Genomic DNA, 21,778 nt, shown 5'->3' on the forward strand with positions numbered 1-21,778 from the left:
ATCTCACTTATCTGTTACTTCATTGTTTCTCACTGTGTTCTGCACTCTTTCATTCATCCTTTTTACCAGTGGAAGTTGTGGTAAGAGACTTTTTCAATGTAAACCTTTATTTTTCAGATTAAGTCAACTAATTTATTTTCAAATTGCTCTAAATTCCACCATTTCGTGTCCTACTCAATCAGATCAGCTTGTGCCTCTCTTGCTTTTAAGGGAGCAATACATAGACCAGTCTATTGGTCAAGCTAGACAGCACGTCTTTCATATCAGGCTCTTTTAATCACATTTTTACTTCACTTGAAAGAATCTATAAATGTACCTTCACATATTTTAGCTAAAAAAAAAAAAAAACTCTGCAGTTTACTTATTTTAGTTCCTTCCTGTAAGTCCACTACCTGCATGAGGCGCACTAGGGGTTGGGTTCAATGTCTGTCACACAGCAGTCAAGGTTGGGTGCCCTGCTTGTCCAATCCCTGGCTATCAAGGCTGGATATTGGAACACAAAATGTCACCTCTCTGGTGGGGAAGGAGCCTGAACTAGTGCTAGAGGTTGAGAGATACTTAAATATATTTGGGGTCACCTCAACGCACTGCTCAGGTTCTGGAACCAGTCTCCTGGAGAGGGACTAGGCTTGATTCCAGTCTGAAGTTGCCCTTGATGAGTGACGGCAGGCTGAGGTGGGTATTATTGTTTCCACTTGGCTAGCTACTGGTACATAGGGTTTTAACGGTGGATTAGAGAGCTGTTTCCTTGTGCCATTGAGTCAGGAACAGGTCTAGACTGTCGTTTGCACTTATGCAACTGTTCAGAGTACCCAGACTTCTTGGATTCACTAGGTGGGGTGCTCAATGGTGCTCTATCTGGTGAATGTCATCCTACTGGGAGACTGCAACACTCATGTGGCAAATGACAACAAGACCAGGAATGGCACTATGATCGAAAGAATGAGATCACGGGTACAAACAGCTTTCTCTGAAAGGTAGCTGGCCTCTCCCTTAGAAATAGGGTGAGAAGTTCAGCCATCTGAGAGGGGCCCAGACCAGAGCTGCTACTCTTCCACATCAAAATGACCCAGTTGAGGTGGTTTGGGCATCTGTCAAGAATGCCTCCTGGGCACCTTCTCTGTGAGTTTCTTCAGGCATGTTCCACTGGAGGCAGAACCAGGATATGCTTGAGAGATTCCATCTCTTAGCTGGCCTAAAAACATCTTGGTGTTCCCCAGGATAAGCTGAAGGAGGTGCCTGGGGAGAGGAATACCTGGGCATCTGTGCTTAGACTCCTGTCCTCACAACCCAGTCCCGGATAAGTGGAAGAAAATAGATGGATTGACGGATGGACAGACAGGCAGATGGACCCAGGATGATAGCACACTTTTCCTCCTGAGTTATCAAATTAGATTATTTAACATTAACACCAAGCTGGATAAGGCATGTTGTATAAATGTTGTATGGCTGTCTCCTGAAAGTTGATCCTACAGTCAAATATTCCTGTGGTAACATCGACTGTACTTGTCAGTATATCTTACGAGAAGCTGGACTGTGTAATACTCTAGAGTGTGACATATGTCCATGGCTAAAAGAAGTGAGTTGCCCAAGCCATACTTATCATTGAAGACATGGGCCAAATCATAGGTATAAAACAATCCAAACTGTATAGTTGCATTTATAAATTCTTTCAAAAGAAAGTAAAAATTGGGATAAAAGAGCCTGATTTGAACAAAAATAGAAAAATATATTATCCTATGTGTTGGCCCCCCCTAAAGCAACAAATACCTGAATCGTCATTATGGAAAGCCCAAGTCGATTTGAATGATGAGTAGGAGGAGAAATGGTGGAAAATGGGGGAATTTGCAAAAAAAGAAGAAGCCTTAAGCTAAACTAACAAGAATGACATTAAAAAAATGAAAGCTCAAAGATGACCTTAGTCAAAAAGAACATGCTTGCCCACCTGCTTGTTGCTGGTTTCCAGCCCTTCACTTGGAGAGCCGGCACAGCTGGCGGTGGAAGATTTCGAGTGGCACTGTCCCCGGCTGCAATAGCGGTCACAGGAGTAGTAGCGCTGTTTGTCTGCAGAGGAATGATGGTGTTTCCTTTCATGGGAGCGTCCACGGTCGTGGGCTCGCTCTCTGGAGGCTGTTGTTTCCGATGCTGGCTCACCCACTGCACCTGTGAAGGAAGAAAATATTGCTGGGTGTTTCTGACAAGTCCTAAGATTTTCTTACTCCCCACAGTGTTTAATACAGTGTTTCAGTAGGGGTAAAGATTCTAACAGTCATGACAGAAACAGCATAGGTCATTTCTAATCTAATTAACGATTAAGCATTTAATAGGTTAGAATTAGTTTAGGATGGAAAGGCCTTAATCAGAGAGATGACTCTGGTCACTCTGACAGAGCTCCAGAGTTGCTCTGTTGAGAGAAAACAGTCTTCCAGAAGGACAACCATTTCTGCACCATTCTACCAATTATGCCTGTATGGTAGAGCGGCCAGACAGAAGCCGCTCCTCAGTAAAGGGCAGGATGTCATCCAGGACTCACAGACCATGAAAAACATCATTTCTGGCCTGATGAAACAAAGACTGATCTTTTTGGCCTGAATGCTGAGCTTAATATTTGGAGCCTATCCTAGCTGCCATAGAGCAAGAGGCAGATAGTTGCTGGATAGCGTAGTGGGCTACTGGAACAAGGAGGCATAAGTGGGCAGAGATGGGCAGTAACGCGTTACTGTATCGCGTTACTGTATCGCGTTACTGTAATCCGATTACTTTTTCAAGTAACGAGTAAAGTAAGGGATTACTATTGCAAAAACGGTAATTAGATTACCGTTACTTTCCCGTAGGAACGCTGCGTTACTGCGTTACTAAAACCGTGATTTTTTTTGCGAGAATGTCTCCTGACAGTGATGTAAGCAAGTGCTATGTTCGTGGCAACAGCTGTGTGCAGATCAACAGTGGATCATATATCGAGTGCGGGAGAGAGTATGAGCGTGCAGCGTTTAAAGCGTGGAAGTACTGACCTTATTCTGAGTTTGATTCCATAAAAAGTGACAAAAACATTAGTGTCCGCTGTGCGTGGGAAGAAAACGTATTTTTACAGCAAAAAAAACCCTAAACGTCCGAGCAAGCACCGAGTGCACTACGACGTAATGGGAAATTCACAGAGAAACTCGCGGATTCTTCCACTGACCGCTGCGGCACACCTGCACCAGGGTAAACCTCCGCCTACCCCACTCCTGCATTACAGGTGAAAATAGAGCAACAGGACCGCTAGTCTGTGACTTTATTTATTTTCTGCTGTGTTTTACTTGCATCTATTTGAAAGACTGTGTGTAAACACACACAAAAAAATATTTTATGTGCTGGAATGTGCAGAAAATAGGTTTAAATATTAAACAAATTTCTTCCAGTCAGAGAATGTTGGATATAATTAAATTTTTGCTTGATGCATAAAGTTAAAAGATTAAAACTAACAAAACAAGTTTTAAAAAGGGACTTTTCCATTTGATTACATTTTGTATGATGGATTATGCAGAAAAAGTAGAATTGGGCTGAAAGATCTGTCGCTTTATTACCTATTCAGGTGGTAAATCGTGTTTTTAAAAAGTAACTAAGTAACTAAGTAATTAATTACTTTTGAAAATAAGTAATCAGTAAAGTAACGCGATTACTTTTTTGGGGAAGTAATCAGTAATTAGTTACTGATTACTTTTTCAAGTAACTTGACCAACAGTGTAAGTGGGCAAGAAATAAATAAATAAAAAACAGGGTGCTGTTGCAATGCTACTACATAAGTAACCCCAGCAGAAGGGGTTACATGAATAGGATGAGGGGCTTATGGAATCTTTGATACCCAGCATCCAGATTGACGGCGAAACAACTGGTGTTCCAACATTCAGAAGAAGGACCTACTCTCACGGCTAGAGATTGCAACAGCAAGGGGGAGGCAGGACGACAGGTATCACCCCCACCCGAGATTGGGTACCAAGTGCACCGGAAAAAGGATCTTTGAGTGCAAGAGGAACTGACCTGAAAGATAGGATCACAGTGAAGCTTGAAATCTGGATGTGCAATAATAACCCCACACCACAACACAACCTCAGAAATGTGCATATCTTAACTGTACATGCAATATCTGCATTATAATCAGACTCCTGTGCATGTAGAAGTATATATAGAAGAGAACTGTAGTTGGATGGTAACGAAGAGAGGGAAGTTAGTCAGAACTGAGGAGATCGAACTACCAGAAGGCAACTTTGCAACGTGTTCTAGTAATAGAAGGGGCTACCGTTTTTTGTTTTTGTTTTTTTTTTTTTTTCAATTATTCAGAAAAGGTATATGATAATATTGATAAAAGGTATATGATAATATATAACAGGACTAATGGGACAGTAGTACAGAGGTTTCAGAAGTTGCTTTAGAACTCTTCTGTTCTTTAAGATTTCAGTGTCCTTTTTTAGTATTTCTACTGCTATACAGCAAATACAGCAGAATAACTGCTAATTAATTCACCAAATTTCTTTTTCCACATTGTAAATAAATATGGTTTAAAACAGTGCTTTATGATGCTAACATGATTTACTTGGCCCACCAAGGTTGTGGCGGTACTGCTTTGAAAGTGGATACTTACATAAGTATCCACTTTAATCTAAGTATCTAGATTTAATTGTGCAAATTTAATTGTTTTAACCCTTAGCTTCTAACAGAGCAACCTTGGAAGCAATAACAGGAGTGATCTGCTACAGTCAGAGAAGTACTACTGCTCAGTGGAGGGCTCATGGTTAGGAAAGAAGGGGAGCTGAGCTCCTGAAAAGTCGCAGAATTCAGGACTTCAACAAAACTCGGACAAAGTGGTAACTAACCGTTTGATGGATGTTGCTCTTGTTTTGTCCTTTTTTTTGACTTTACCAATTTTCTGTGCTTGTTCTTTTGAAACTCCTCACACTTATATGTTTAGATTTTATGCTTTATTTATAGTGTGTTGGTTTTTATTGAGGGGTCATTGAGATCAAAATCCTCCTGATCTCCTCAGCAGTGTGTCCCCCTCCATGCCAGAGAGCTAGCAACAAATCCCTGGAATATACAAGAAGCACCTCATTCTTGGACAAGAAGGATGAAACTGGGGCAAATCCCTTGCCTGAAAAGTTCCTCGACCAATAAAAGCACCAGCAGTGGTTTGGGTCTCTTCATGGTCCAGAAGCCATAAAGGGACTCATATATTGTTTCAATATAAATTAATATTTCATCCCCTTAACCGGAATCAGAATTCTGGCTCCCAAAGAATTGGTTGTTTGCCCATGTGGCACACCAGACCGTTCTCACTCCCGAGGCTTAATATACTGACGATTTGACAAGTCCCGAGGAGTTTTTGCAGAACGCGAAAGGTGACATTCCGCGTTCTTATGCTATGCGCCAGGTTATGGATGAAATCCAGTAGAATGACGCTTCCGCAGTCATACACGTTCCAGCTGTGTATTCCAGCCCTAACCATAACCTTATCCCTAACCTTAACCAGCACTTTAACAATGTTAGATATTGTTTTCCAAAGCAAGTTAAGTAAAACGAACATACAAGTTGTAAGTGAGCAAACTTGAAAATTCAGGAGTGGAAAAATTTATTATTTCCCCCCACTGTACATTAAAATCAAGAAGCCTTTTTTGTCAAATGTTTCGTTAAAATCAGAGATTTTTATAGGTGACTTAAGTTAAGTCCCTAATATTCTTTCCAATAATGTGTTTTATTGTTTTCCCCTTGTATTTAACTATATTAAACTGACAGTACATGTTATATTTGAAGTAGTATGTAAGAAGGGGGTAAGATGCTAGAGCAGGGGTCCCAGTCCACGAGGGCCGCTGTCCCTGCAGGTTTCAGATCTCACCCTGGGTCAACACATCTGAATCACATGATTAGTTCATTACCAGGCCTCTGGAGAACTTCAAGACATGTTGAGGAGGTCATTTAGCCATTTACATCAGCTGTGATGGATCAAGCAAACATCTAAAACCTGCAGGGACACCGGCCCTCGTAGACTGGGATTGGGGACCCCTGTGCTAGAGAGCTGCCCTTCTTGTCAAAAGGTGTCAGAATCTGAAACCTTTGATTCAGAATATGAATGAGTATCTTTTTACATTTGAACAGGTAAATATCTGTCAAGAAGAGATATTTCAGTGACTATGTTGCAATGCAATCTACTGTAAGGCTGACAGATGACAAGAGTCTGAACTACTTTGGTGAGCCTTTAGTCAGTGCAAACCAACTGCCACTAAGCAGCAAAAAACTTATGGCAAAGTGGAAACGCTAACCTGATGATGGCATCGAAGAAAATCTGAGGATTTCTTGATTGTTTATTTATTCATTTATCTATCGTTTTCCCGAACTGCAAATTGCTTTGTTAACTAGTAAAAGTTGCATTTCCTGCAAAAATACTGGGTGAATGCCATGTAGTGGAAATCATGTGCCAAAAACAGCTGAAGAAGCGGAACTATCTGCTTTATTTCAAAGGGTACGCTGAAGAGGAGCGAGAAAGAAAAAAAAAAGCAGAAGGAGCGAGAGCGGGAAAGAAATGCGGCAACAGCCACAAGTAGGATTCAAACCTGTGCTGCCCACTCTCAGGGTGCCTGCTCATCTCAGTGAGGCAAAGACAGATTTCCTATCCTGAAACAAACGTAATTCATGGGAAAACGGTATGAAAAAAAATAATTTTACCGTGACCGTCAGGAGTGTCTGAAGATATTGGCACAAGGCTCATGTCTCTGGAGTCCCCGGTTTAGAAGATATGAAGAGTTGAAATGTTAAAAAGCTTAATATTTAAAAATGCATAAAAGTTATGAGCACCAAAAGATAGAGCTGGAGGGCTCTAGACTAACTTTTTCCATGGTTACACTGGTTCGCCTAACTTTTTTGTTAGATGCACCACCACAAAAGTTTAGGTGCACACAAATTTTTCAACCACATCGCTTAACACTGTAGTTTTACATGTGCACTTTAAAAAAAAATAAAATAAATAAAAATGCTGCCCATACAGGCAATATTGATGTTTAAATTATTAACTAACAGTCTTGTCAACACAAATTTCTTTATTTGGAGCACCATTCTACAAGAAAGATAAGTTACTGAAAGTCCTTGTTCTTAAAGTGCTTTGGCAGTAGTAGACATTGTAGACAATGTTAAACTTAATCATCATCTCGGCCTCTGATGACCTGTTTGCTGCTGCCTGCTGCTGAAAGGGAGTGGGGAGAGGGGACACTTGTTTTGCAATTTGGCATCATTTTAAAAAAGTTTACATTTCTTCGCTATTAAACAGCAGAAATTAGGCTTTCTTGTTGGAGGTCATTTTTGGAGAAAAACAAAACAGCAGCCGACAGCACTGTACATGACTTGTGCTTAATAATCGAATGAATAATGCAGAAAACAGAGATTTGAGAAAGAAAACTGTTCTAGAAGTACACTGAGAGAGAAAAAGCACTGTGCAGCAAGTGTGATTTTATTGTGGTGGAAGCAAAACAGCAAAAGTAAGAGGGAATTCATGATGATGTTTATCAAATGTGAAGACAAGTTTTGATCTTCTTTTGCTGCTGCAGTCAATTTTGGTTGGAGAGTGACAAAACCTGCAGCATCATAATCTAGCGCAAAAAAAGACGTAAACACAAAGCATGGACCCGACGCATCAGAATCAGTAAGCTGTCAGCTTTCAGCATCAACGCGTCCATGTACATGCCGTCAGGTGATAAAGCTGACATTCCACTGATGTGTCGGGGCCGCACTCTGTGTTTACGTCTTTGAGTGGAATCCGTTTAGCTGTTCTCATTTACTGTTAGCTTGTTGGTGGTTGTTGAAATAGTTTTGTGAAGTTTAAACTGAGATTCTGGCCTTTCTGGCAAAATACATTTATATTTAAAAGTTGATTCAGGATTTAATGAATAGATATCACTTTATTCAAGCTGCTCACCTCTCTCTATCCGCCTGCACTTTCAAACGCACACACGCAAAGGACTACAGCAATATCTGAACCACGTCCAATCAGAGAGGCCCCGCCCCTGACTATCTCTGATTGGTTTAAACCATGTTATGGGCATAATGTGTGTCTGCTGTTGACCACCAGTGTTGGTCAAGTTACTTGAAAAAAGTAATCAGTAACTAATTACTGATTACTTCCCCAAAAAAGTAATCGCGTTACTTTACTGATTACTTATTTTCAAAAGTAATTAATTACTTAGTTACTTAGTTACTTTTTAAAAACACGATTTACAACCTGAATAGGTGATAAAGCGATAGATCTTTCAGCCCAGTTCTACTTTTTCTGCATAATCCATCATACAAAATGTAATCAAATGGAAAAGTCTCCTTTTTTAAAACTTGTTTTATCAGTTTTAATCTTTTAACTTTATGCATCAAGCAAAAATTAAATTATATGAACCATTCTCTGACTTGAAGAAATTAGTTTAACATTTAAACCTATTTTCTGCACATTCCAGCACATAAAATAAAATATTTTTTGTGTTTACACACAGTCTTTCAAATAGATGCAAGTAAAACACAGCAGAAAATAAATAAAATCAAAGACTAGTGGTCCTGTTGCTCTATTTTCACCTGTAAAGCAGGCGGAGGTTTGCCCTGGTGCAGGTGTGCCGCAGCGGTCAGTGGAAGAATCCGCGAGTTTCTCTGTGAATTTCCCATTAAGTCGTAGGGCACTCGGTGGTTGTTTAGGGTTTTTTTTTCGCTGTAAAAAGAAGTTTTCTTCCCACGCAGTGATCAGCGGACACTAATGTTTTTGTCACTTTTTATGGAATCAAACTCAAAGTAAGGTCAGTACTTCCACGCTTTAAACGCTGCACACTCATACTCTCTCCCGCACTCGATATATGATCCATTGTTGATCTGCACACAGCTGTTGTCACGAACGTCGCACTCGCTTACGTCATTGTCATGAGACATTCTCGCAAAAAATTACGGTTTTAGTAACGCAGTAACGCAGTAACGCAGCGTTCCTACGGGAAAGTAACAGTAATCTAATTACCGTTTTTGCAATAGTAATCCCTTACTTTACTCGTTACTTGAAAAAAGTAATCAGATTACAGTAACGCGTTACAAGTAACGCGTTACTGCCCATCTCTGTTGACCACGCAGAGACTTTCAGAGTTGCGGAGACTTTTTTTTTGTACTAAACAGCTGGTTGCACCAGTGCGACCTAGGATTTTTTTTAGTCACACCATTGAGAAATTAAGTCGCATAAGCGACCAAATTGGTCACACTCTAGAGCCCTGTAGCTGGCATTAGCAGAAATAGCAGAACAGTTTAAAATTTGAATGGTGAAAATAGCACAAAAACTGTGGGAGTAGTTAAGTGTCAAAGATTAAAGAAACAGGAACTCAGTAGGTTGAGTGAACCTATTGACCTTCACCAAAGTGATGCTCACCCAATGAGCTTACTTAGGTGATGTTAACAGAAAACATTGTGATTCCACTGACATGCAGATACCCAGTGCTATTAGACTATGAAAGTTTTATTTTTGACCCAAACGTCTGTCTCCTTTAACTTGCATGTTAAAGAAACAAGACTGCCTTATTTCATCTGTGCAATACTATCAAAATAAGGAACACATTTTAGTAATGCTGAAAAACTAGGATATGAGGGAGGCTATATGTCTTCCATTTAAGCTTCACTTTATTGGCTCTCTATTTTAAGTCATTATCATTTATCTTAAATAAATCCTAATAAATCTCCCCAAATCCTTTTGCTCTCAGACTGCAGGTATACCTGCAGTTCACAGAGCATTCCAAAGTAGAATGGGAAGCAGAGTCTTCATCTTGGACACTAAGATTGCTGGGGATCACAATCCACTGTGCACTGCTCCTCCAGATCCTTTGTTTCACCGCTTTTTTATTCTCCTACTGCTCTAGAGGTTTTTTCTGGTTAAAAGGGACTTCTTCAACCCCATCGTCACCCAAGGCCTTGTTCTTAGTGAGTAGCTGGGGCTCTTGCTAATATTGCAGATCACGCGTCCTATAATATAAAGCCCCTTAAAGGAAACTATTGTTGTGAGTTGGCACCATATAAATGAATTGCAACTGAACTAAAAACAATCACATAAAATTATAGGATAGCATGATGGAACAGTCCAATACTAAGTGGGACTAGATGATACTGAATGTCTTTGTACACTGTGATTTTGATAGTGCTTGTGAATAAATTCTGACTGACTTTACCAGCAGAACCGGGAGGTTGACCTGCCAAAGGTGCATCTAAAGACCTCTGTCTGTTCTCTCTGTCTCTATCTCTGTCTCGGTCTCTACGGTGGTGGCAGCGACGGTGATGGTGATGGTGGTGGGTTCTCTCCTGGCTTGGTTTTTCCAGGGTGTAGTCTCTTAAGTTGACCTCTTGGGGCCGCTGTGGGGTCACAGTTGAGGCTGAGCGCTTCATAGGGCTGGCATCAGGGACAGACTGAAGGAGGAAGACGGATAGAGAAAGCCAGTCAGCAACACATTTTAGAGTTGTTTTTCCCCACAGCTTCATGTAACAACTGCATCTAATTATTTAATCCACACAGTAATTGCCCACTGCTTAATCTGATGAAGAAAATACATTACAGCAGAAATTTAATCATTTGTGTTGTGTTTTAGAATAATTGACTGTTGTCCCACATGACACAACAAAGGGAGTGAAAACATTTTACATTTAGCTAAAGAATGCATCAGTATTAGGAGCACAGGGCCAATCTGCCCATACAACTCTGTCTTAGTAAATTGTAAGTAAGTATCAAGATGAGATAAGATAAGATAAGACTTTATTGATCCCATGACGGGGAAATTAAAGGCAAAGGACCAGGTGTTTCACTCATACCAGTAGGAGCTAATTCATTCAGCTGATTAACCTATTTTAAGATAGAATTAGTTTCAGGTTTTATAACTTTCTGTAGACTTTTCACATATATGGAACACCCAACTGGAATGATCTGTAACAGAAAATTTATAAAAAAAAAAGTCAAAATTAATAGTGAAGGGTGAATAAGACTTTTTAAGAGACATCTTCTAGTTCCAGAAAAAAAAAATCCTCTGTATTTAGCAATAGCTAAAAAAAACAAACAAACTGATTTTCAGAGGTCAGAAATAACAAAGTACACTAATGTGTAAAGTACAGATATCTAAAATTTCTACTTAAGTATTTATTTTTTTGACTACTTTTTTGCTTTTACTCCCTACATTTTTAAACAAATATCTTTACTTTCTACTCCTTACATTTAAAACCAGGCTCATTAATTTTGTTTTAACACATTTGAGGGGCATTATCATTTTGTCACTGCAAGTCTTCAAACATCAAACTAATTTGAACCTAAACAGTAACAAATGAATTGCAGTCATGTTCATTTATTAATTACCAGGGGATGTTGCATTAAAAGAGATGACATGTGCCAAAGTCAGAGGAGTCAGTGGTTTTTTTTGCTTCAGGTAATTTCAAAGGCAATGTTTCTATCAGCTCAACAAATATCAGCAAACACAGAAACTCTTTGTGTGCAGTTTGTCTCACAATGTGTAGCTAGCTTTAGCTAACACTGTTTTTTAAATGAAGAGATGGAGCTAAGTTCAGTCAGAGATGGAGAAAGATACGAAAGACAGGACAGGAGAGGAAGAAGAGAGGTTATACTATATTTAAAGGTAAGGACTGCTCACTGGTATTTGATAAACTAGAAATGTAAGGCTTATATTGTCACGGCGGGGTGCGCCGGTGTGAAGAAGAGGTAGACCCAGATGCAGACACGGTGGAGACAGAACTAGGTTTCCAAAAATAAAGCGAGCCTTTATTGTGGCTGATGGCATGACAAAAACACTAGAGAACACTGAAACTGGGAAAACTAAGGAGACTAAGAACACTGTGTAAACTAAAAAGACTATGACACTCTGTGAAAGAACTATGAAAAAACTATGAACACAGAGTAACTAGGCAGGCTATGAAACAGTGACACAATAACGGAAACTATGAAAAGATGAGGTGAGGATAACAGACAATCTGACACCGACTGAGCAGAAACACACGGATTAAGTACACATAAGGAATGATCAGGGGAGGAGGCAACCCCCCCCCTCTGTCCCCTTCTGGCTGCCTCTGCCTCAATTTTATCCCACAACTTAGACATTCACATTACTCACACTCTCATTACACATACATATAGGATCTTGGGGGTGGGCACGCTACACGGAATCCAAATTACCATCAGGGTGTACACCTCACCCCTGGCGTCGTTGCCCACCTCTCAATTTTAAATACACGTAGACATTGAGGGCTAGCAGGAGGGGCTATGCGCTTACCTGCTGCTCTCTGGCAGGTAGCTCCATGACCTCCTGGGTTTTAAATGCACCTTAGAACACACATGCATCAACACTACAATGAGCGGGTGGAGGGAGGTTTGGAGTCTTCTCTCACCCCCGTTCTCTGCGGCCTGCTGGAGCGGGGGGCTAGGAGGAGGAGTTGGCCCTCCGACTGGGGTCTGGAATGTGGGGCCTCCCTGCTGCTGCGGAGTCGGGGCGGTCTGCTTCTCCCCACCGCAGGGAAAAAGGTAACACCACCTGGGTCTGGGTGCAGTTCCCCCCTCCAGGGGCAAGGGTACCTAGACCCGGTTCGTAGAGTACGCTTGGGGAGTGTGATTGTGTGTACAGCGTCTCTTTGATCGTGGCTCAAGAGTTGGGAGTTCGCCTTGTAATCGGAAGGTTGCTGGTTCGAGCCCCGGCTTGGACAGTCTCGGTCGTTGTGTCCTTGGGCAAGACACTTCACCCGTTGCCTACTGGTGGTGGTCAGAGGGCCCGGTGGCACCAGTGTCCGGCAGCCTCGCCTCTGTCAGTGCGCCCCAGGGTGGCTGTGGCTACAATGTAGCTTGCCATCACCAGTGTGTGAATGTGTGTGTGAATGGGTGGATGACTGGATATGTAAAGCGCTTTGGGGTCCTTAGGGACTAGTAAAGCGCTATATAAACACAGGCCAATTACCATTTACCATCTCCACGTTGGTTGAGTGTGGAGTAAGTGCATATGAGAGCATGAGGGTGGGAATGGATGTTTGTATCTGTGTGTGCCCGTATGTCTGTGTCTATACGTCAGGTTGGGTATCAGACGTCACCTCTCTGGGGACATCTCAGGCCCTCCAAGGTTTGGAGGCCTATCTCCCCCCACCACCACTTCCCCTGCCGGTGGCGGACTCCCTCAGACATCGGTGCGTTGGTGGTTCTTTGTGTCCGGGGATGGGCGTCCAGGTACACACCGGCTCACTCCTTGGCGGCTGCTTATCGGGGCCTGGAGCCTGGGGCTCGCTCGGGCCACTTCGGAGGTGGGGTGCCCCCGGCCTCTCGGCCTGGGGCTCGGTCACTCAGGCACAGCTGGCTGCCGGCGGAGCTCATGGGCGCGTCACTGTAACCCCCCCTGGCTTCTGCTCCGCAGCTGCTGAGTGACCCCTCATCTGGGACTCTCCTCAGCTCTTTCTGGGACAGTGGCGCGGCTGCCCCTCTGTTGGTCTTCCTTGGTCTCTTGTGTTCTGGGGGCCTCTGGATGTCTGGAGTTTTGATCTCCTCCATACCTGCTTCATGCCCTGGAGGACGGGGCAGTGGCTCCCCACACCCTCTAGCAGATCATTACATGAAGGAACCTTTTAAAAACAAGCGCGTCCATGCTCACAGGTGTACACACGGGAGCTCACACACACAAACTACACCCTTTTTGGCTCCTACCTCAAAGCACATTGTGTGCTGTCGATCTTACGTGCTGCACAATAATGTTTAATATTTAGTATTTACTGTCATATTCCCATATATCATTGTGATGTTGTTTATTCTATTACTCTCGTTTTCTTCTGCTTGTTTTCTTTTTTCTTTCTCAACAGGTGATCCAGGTGATCGATATATGTATTTATTTATTTTTTGCTTATTCTGTTGGTTTTTGTTTGTTTGCCCTTCTCCCCCGTCCCTCTTCTCAGCTGTTTTTCTTTCCCTCTTTCTTTCTCCCCTTCTTTCCCCCAGTCAAGTCTGTCCCGTATTCAGCAAGTGAAAATAAAATAAACAATAAAAGGTGAATCAAATGGACCATTACGGCAAGGCTGGGATGGTCAATTTGGTAAAGTAAATCCGTTGGGCATCTTTCTTCGCCTTTAGACAATAATTCTGATGGCAAAAGAGCCAAACGGGACAGGCAAAAAAAAAAAAAAGAAAAAAGAAAAAAACAAGGAATGATCAGGGGAAGCGGAATCACATGGGGAAAACAGCTGATAACAATTAACATAATGACAGGACAGGGGACGTTAAGCTAAATACAATAAACACAAGGATCCTTCAAAATAAAACGGGAAACATAACGAGACCCAGACATGACTCGAACTAGACAAACAAAGAAAACTTGGACATGAAACATGACAGATAAACACACAAAGACTTAACACAGGGATGAGACAAATGGGGAGCTTGATAAATCATGAATTAAAACTGTAACCTAGGCATGGCAGAATGTAACTAGATAAACTGAAATGAAACTAGACTGAAAGGAATAACAAAAACATCAAGAAACTCAGAATACTGGGTCACATGACCCAGGACCATGACATATATGTATGTCCTCATGTTTTTAAATCAGATACTGGGTCTGTGCATGTTATGTTTTTTTTATATTGTGAAACATGTTGCAAATCAAAGTAATGTGGACAACATGTGTTTATTAAAGGTTGCATGAAAATACTCTGTAGCTTAATGAAACAGATTAGATTCCTGTCCTGTGTGATGAATTTAAAGTAAAGAACAGTGTGTGCACAGTGGCTGTGGTTTCATGGTCGGAGTGAGGTTAATCAAATGTAGCAGAGATTCATTTGAATTTTAGCTGATGATGCTTAGATTCATTAAATTTCACCTTCATACCAACTGTGTAGTATCTAATGTAAAGAAAACATAAACAGTGGACAACTCATGAAACATCTGCTTACATCTTGTTGAATTCAGTTGTGTATATCCACAAAGAGCAGCAGGTCAGCTGATCACAGCCTGTACACTAAGAAAATCTACTGGAGCAACACCAAGGTGTTAAGAGGCCAGTCAAGACATATAATCTCTGAGTGTATTGGGTCTGCCCTGGGGCTTCCTCTCGGTAGGACATGCCCGGAACACCTCAGCCATGAGGTGCCAAGGAGGCATCACTGCCAGATACTCAAACCAACCATATTGACTAATTTCGATGCGGAGGAACAGCAGCTCTACTCTGAGCCCTTCCTAGATGGCAGAAGCCCTCACCATATCTCTAGGAGAGAGGCCGACCACCGTTTGCAGAAAGCTTATTTCCGCTGCTTGTATCTGCAGTTTCATTCTACCCACTGCTCGTGACTGCACCGTGTATCGTGCAGGTAGATCACAGGTAGATCGTGGGGTGGATGAGGTTCGTCCTGAGTTCCTGAAAGCTCTGGATGTTGTAGGGCTGTCTTGGTTGACACACCTTTACAATGTTGTGTGTAGGGGTGGGTTTTGACTATCGATTCTAGCTTGGATAATGTGATATCGATTCATTAAAATCCTGAATTGATTTTTTCATATATAAATTTATTTTGCCCGAAACACCAGAATCTAAGGTTAAACCTAGCAAAATTTCAGCAACCACCAAACAGCTAAAACAATAAATGAGAGCAGGTAAACAGATTCTGCACAAAGATGTAAACACAAAGCATGGACCCGCTGACGGATCAGAATCAGTGAGATGTTGCACGGACACGGCCGGGGCTGAAAGCCGACAGCTCACCGATTCTGATGCATTGGCGCTTTGTGTTTACGTCCATTTTGCGCTAGATTCGGAAGCTGTAGCTTTTATCTCTCTCCAAACAATATTGACTGAACCAGCAGCAAAAGAAGATCCAAACTATGCTTCACATAACATCGTCATGAATTCCCTCTTACTTTTGCTGTTTTGCTTCCACCATGATAAAAATCACACTTCATGTACAGCTTTCTCTCTCTCTCTCTCTCTCTCTTTCAGTGTACTTCGAGAACAGTTTCCCATCAAAAATCTCTGTTTTCTGCATTATTTGCTTGCTTACTACGCACAAGTCTACCGTTGTTTACAGCGCTGTCGGACGCTGTGTTTTTTTTCTTTTACTTACTTAGGAAAGAAAGCCTCATTTCTGCTGTTGAATAGGCTACTGAACAAATTTGAACTTTTTAAAATTATGCAAAATTGCAAAACACTTAGCTGTGTCTCTAATAAAACCTCTGTAACTTTGCTTTGCTTCACTTCAGCAGCATCAGGTAATGTTCATATGTTGATTAATGGTTTTCTTTTGTTTTTGATCTACTGCAGAATATTTTTAAGGTCATCTGCTATAAAATCCCATGTCAGGAAAATCTTCATGTTTTTCTGTGTTTTATCCTCAGTTACTTTGACACAAAGGCATCTGCTGTGATGCTTACACCTTTGATAAATTCTAGCAAGTGTCAGCTTTCCTTTTTATTGATATAAAAATATGGATATGTACTGATAAGTGATCAGAATTATAAGAATTATAATATTTTGCCTGCGGCAAAATTTCCCCGATTCAAATCGAATTGAATCGGAATTGAATCGATTCTAGAAATCAGTGACGATACCCAGCCCTAGTTGTGTGAAGATAAGGGGCGGTACCTCTAGATTGGTAACCTCCATCCATCCATTCGCTTCCGCTTATCCTTTTCAGGGTCGCAGAAGGTGCTGGAGCCTATCCCAGCTGTCATAGGGCGAGAGGCGGGGTACACCCTGGACAGGTCGCCAGTCTGTTGCAGGGCTAAGACACAGAGACAGACAACCATTCGTACTCACATTCACTCCCGCATTCACACCTATGGGCAATTTAGATTAATCAATTAACCTATCACCATGCATGTCTTTGTGGGAGGAAGCCGGAGTACCCAGAGGAAACCCACACAAACACGAGAAGAACATGCAAACTCCACACAGAAAGACCCCAGCCTGACGGTGGAACTGAACTCAGGACCTTCTTGCTCTACAGCAACAGTGCTAACCACAGTGCCGCTGGTAAACTCTAGATTGGTTCCCATCTTTAAGAAGGGGGACAGCAGGCTGTGCTCCAACTGTACGGGGATAAAACTTCTCCCTCCCTGGGAGAGTCTGTCTCGGGGTGGGAGAATCCATCCGTTAGTCGAACCTTGGATACAGAAGGAACGATGCGGTTTTTGTCCTGGTCGTGGAACAGCGGACAAGCTCTTTGCCCTCTCAAGGGTAAATGAGAGTTTGGCCAACTAGTCTACGGGTGTTTTGTGGACTTGGAGAAGGCATTCGATCCTGTCCTTCGTGTCCTGTGGGAGGTGTTTTGGGAGTACGCAGTGTCTAGTTGCTTCACTAAGGGCAACTCCAGACTGAGTCCAGCCCCTCTCCAGGAGACTGGTTCCAGACTTTCCAAGCCGTGCACTGAGGAGAGCCCAACTATATCTAACTGGTACCTCTTGACCTCATGCACTTACTCAGGTTCTTTCCCCACCAGAGAGGTGACATCCCATGTCCCAAAAGGTAGTCTCAGTACGGAGGAATCGGTCCACCATTTAACACACAATACATCCAACCCCTACGGAAACCCCCGAGAACATGGGTCACACAAACCCCTCCACCACGATAAGATAGCGATTCAACAAGGCTAACAATAGGGATTTCTTTTCTTTGTGATAGTTTTATTATTTGAAACTAAACATATCTCCTTCCAAGTTTGACCAGGAAAACTGAAGCATGTTTTCAGACAATTTCTGTATACTTAACCATAAGTATGTTTCATGGGATAATTGTGTTTTTCTACCCTAACCTATGCAAAGTAAAATAAACAGAGTAGTTTCAATCAGAACTACCTAATGAGTGAAACACATTTTCGCTAAGACTCTGCTGAGACAAATTTAAAGCAGTATTTAATATATATCGGGTTAATGTATCGTGTTTCACATGATAATTCCCATGACCTAATATTGACGTGTGTCAGTGTAAGTCTTGATGGTAACATCAGAGTTTCTGGATTTGTTCCTATAGCACTGATTTTAAGAGTCCATCAAGCCTGAGCCTATAAATTAACCATACTGTCAATAGCAGTAAAGAAGAATATTGTTTGGCAGAATGTACATACAGCTAGATGAATCCCTGGAGAGTGGCGTGAATGGCTCCGCTGTAATGCAAGGGAGAAACAGAAAGAAAAGAAAGGAGAGATGAATATTAGGAATATTAAGATAGATAGAAATGATATACAGATGAGGACAAAATATTTATCCAGGTATGTCCACCAATTTCTCCATTGGGGAACATCTATAAATTATTATAGCTAATTACGTATATTATTCTAGTTGACTAATTTTTATTTCTTTGTGTGAGCCCCACCTAAGTGTGCAAAGGGATCACTGAGTTGCATTAGATTGGAAGGCAGGTGGGGCAGGGGAGAATCAACTCATCACTACCCCCCACATGCCATACAATATGACTTCCCACCACCATCCCAACTAACCCCCAAAACCTATAGGAAGCCCTAATTTCCTCTGCATAAATACAGTCATTATGAATCTTATGTTTGAATGTGCTAGGCTTTTGCTATACATTATAAAAATTGTAAGTAGCAATACAGGTAAAGTTCAATCCCACCAGGTTAGATACCTGGGAGCAACAGCAGAGCCAACAACCACCCACTCAACCTCCCCCCTTGCAATCCCACCCAACAGATCCAGCATCCATCCGTTTCCCCTGCTGGTCCACTGTAGCCCAGCAGGGGAAATGTGTAGGCTCAGAGCCCCCAACAAGGGGGCAAAAAAGAGGCAAAAAAACAGGGAATGGGGAATGAAAATTGGTGCAGAGGGCACCAATATGTCTACTAACAGATCTAATCACAAGGGCGAGGTGAAAGCAAGCAACTAGAGAGAGGCCGGGTGCTGTACATACAAACCACACAGAGGCTAGCTCATGTTAGGAATAAAATCACAGTCAACCTATCCATTATTTCCTCAACCACAAAACAAAAATGGCTACGACCCCTACAGTACGGAGGCCCCTTGGTCACTTATAAAAGAAAGCTTGCACTCACTGGTCCTTATCATTTAATATTCAAATAATTAAAACTAAATGCACAAAACTCAAAAGCTTGGACATGTTCTCTGATGTCTTTCTTTTTACTAAAGATCACTACGCATCACTGTTTATTACACACCTATTTAAAACAAACTTTAAAAAAAAGTGACGTTCAGCAGAATTCAGTAATATTTTTGTGTGTTTCTATCCAGCATTTCATCTGCTCCCTTCAGTATATCCTGCATTCTGTGATTGTCACAGATATATCAAAGAACATGGCACCCACTGTTCCTTCTGTTCTTGTCTGTCAAGACGGGCTGACAAGGGAATACCCTGAAAATTAAAGCAGATCTGCACATACTTTTCCAACCAAGATCAAGTGATACTACTGAGAATCAGAGACACAAGAGTAATCCTCCATTTCAAATTTTTTATTCTTCACAGTAATGCAATTACCATATTCCTCTTTCTGTAAATTTGGGATCCAAAGCTATTTGGAAGAGCTATCAAAGTTTCAGTTGGCAGCAGAAGAAAAACAATACTGTACAAACAGCAGGCAGTGAGCCAGGGCCTAATCAGATTACGTTAGACTTCACCTCTCCTGTGAGAGAAGAATCAACAGCAGCTCTTCCCATAGGGCTGTGGGTGAACAGGGCACTTTGAATGCATGAATCGATTAAGATCGCGCAGGAAATGAGATGCTTCTTATATTTCTTAGGCTCTTGTGAAAGACTCATTTAGAGATTTTCAGCTTTGAATGGATCAATAATGAAACCTTGTGGGCCTCCACAAGCTGCAACATGCACATTGGCCACACCACAGGAACAACTTGGATTGGCATGCTTAACTGGATGTAATAAAACCTGTTAAAATTAGGTTAAGTGAACACCAGTTGGTTGCTGACTGGCCCTTGCATTCAAAGAGTGGGGTTTTGCCCAAAATGATCCTTGGTGGTCAGAGACATTATCTGATCATAATGATGATAGAATGTCGTCTACAATTTCATAAAGAACAGAAAAAATATAGCAGTAAAACACAACTTAATATAGCAGAAAATTGTTAATCTTGGGATTTTAATTTGAGTATATTACTTTATTGCTGAGTGCACGCTTAGTGTTGCTGTTTATTTCTAAGGTGATTTGTCTCAGATTACATTTCTAAAACTTTAAACTGAATGCAGGCTGCTGTCTTATAGCCTAACAAAGGCGATGCAGAAATTGCTTTAGTTTGTCTGGAAGTCAAAGTGAAACTAATTGTATTGATTGAACAGGTGTTCTTGGTGTCTTTCTTCTAGTAGCTGCAATTCCAGCAGTGCAAAACAGAATTAGCAGCAGATTAAATCAAGCATAACAACACCTATACATGTTCTGCATCACTAAATTAATGCATGTACCTTTCAGTGACAATGCGGTACTTCATTCAGTGGTTTTAGCAATGAACGATTTAACAAGCTGGCTCCTAGGATGATAAGCGACAGTTTATGGAAATCAAAGATGAGGTAAGTATAAACAAAATAAGGATTGATGAAATGAAAAAAAGCACGTTGAGAACCAAATGAAAGGCTATAATCAATAGAAGTACTAATGGAGTTAGTTAAACTCCAGTCCGACTTGGAGGAGAAGCAAAGGAAAAAGGAAGGAAGATATAATATCAGGATTTATTCTTTAGCCAGGGGTCTGAAGGGAACACTCCTTAATAAATGCTGTAGATGAACTATAGATGTTTGCTGGCTGATAGAGAAAAAGCTCACCAAGCACTTTACTCATCTCTACCCGAAGAGTAGAGAAGTTTGACAAGTGAAAAAACAATAGACAGGGTTCATATGCCTTTTTCAGGGTCAAATAAAAAAAAAGGAATGCATGTTTCAATTTGCATCACCTCAGTACAACCATGTGAAAATTAAAACAAATCATCCTAGGTGAACTTAAGCACCTTTATTCCCCTTTTGTTAAGAAATAGAAAAACGCACCACCCAAAAATACTGCAAAAGGAAAAGGTCGCCTTATATGCATATAGTGTATAAACTCAAAATGCACATTTCACTTAAAAATTAAGATGTGAAAATGTGAACAAATCAACTTGTTAGAGATATTCATCTCCCGTTGAAATTAAACAAAAGAAATGTCTTCTCATCAGATACTGATGTTTCTTTCCTGTATGACACAAAAAATAGGAGACAGATGTTTGTTTGTTTTTAAGTTAATTCCCAATAAAACTAACTGTAAGATGTTTAACTACATTGCTGTCTGTATTATTGTTGAAGTCCTAAATGATCACCTTTAAAGTGTTTGTGCTAATAACATCATGTACAGTCAGAGAGGCATGGAGAACAGCCCTGACTGGGAGAGGCTTTGAATAGATTGTACGGTTACGGTGTAACCTTGGTTCTCTTAGTGAGAGACTATCTCTCCACACCGTTACATATTCCATATGTACGGGGTACGACCCCCCTTGGTCGTGGCGTGTGGATATTTCTTTAAGACACTCCGGCACGCCCGGCTACGCCCCACAGCTTACGTATAAAACAGCTGTGCAGACGTGACACCAGTGATCGTTTGATCGGAACGCAACTCCGAGTGGCCTCACGGTGGAGAGATAGTCTCTCACTAAGAGAACCAAGGTTACACCGTAACCGTACGTTCTCTAGCATATCGAGACTATCTCTCCACACCGCTACATATTCCATATGTACGGGGTAACTCTGTAAGACACCCCGCGAGGAGACAGTGCAACCGAACTGCCGAGAGTGAAGA

General features: G+C 41.5%; 1 protein-coding gene across 1 annotated transcript in view; it reads right to left on the minus strand.

Moving 5' to 3' along the window:
• LOC146375793 (voltage-dependent N-type calcium channel subunit alpha-1B-like) overlaps positions 1-21,778 on the minus strand; it is a 285,946-nt gene that overhangs the window by 11,298 nt on the left and 252,870 nt on the right. The window contains exons 48-50 of the mRNA XM_084946389.1: positions 18,100-18,138; positions 10,197-10,431; positions 1,946-2,163 (exon numbers count right to left, since the gene is read on the minus strand). Coding sequence (XP_084802515.1) covers positions 1,946-2,163; positions 10,197-10,431; positions 18,100-18,138 — 492 coding nt within the window. The remainder of the gene's footprint in view (positions 1-1,945; positions 2,164-10,196; positions 10,432-18,099; positions 18,139-21,778) is intronic.

The sequence above is a fragment of the Perissodus microlepis genome, chromosome 12 (assembly GCF_051167445.1).
Source record: "Perissodus microlepis isolate ML-2025 ecotype Zambia chromosome 12, ASM5116744v1, whole genome shotgun sequence".
Lineage (NCBI taxonomy): Eukaryota > Metazoa > Chordata > Actinopteri > Cichliformes > Cichlidae > Perissodus > Perissodus microlepis.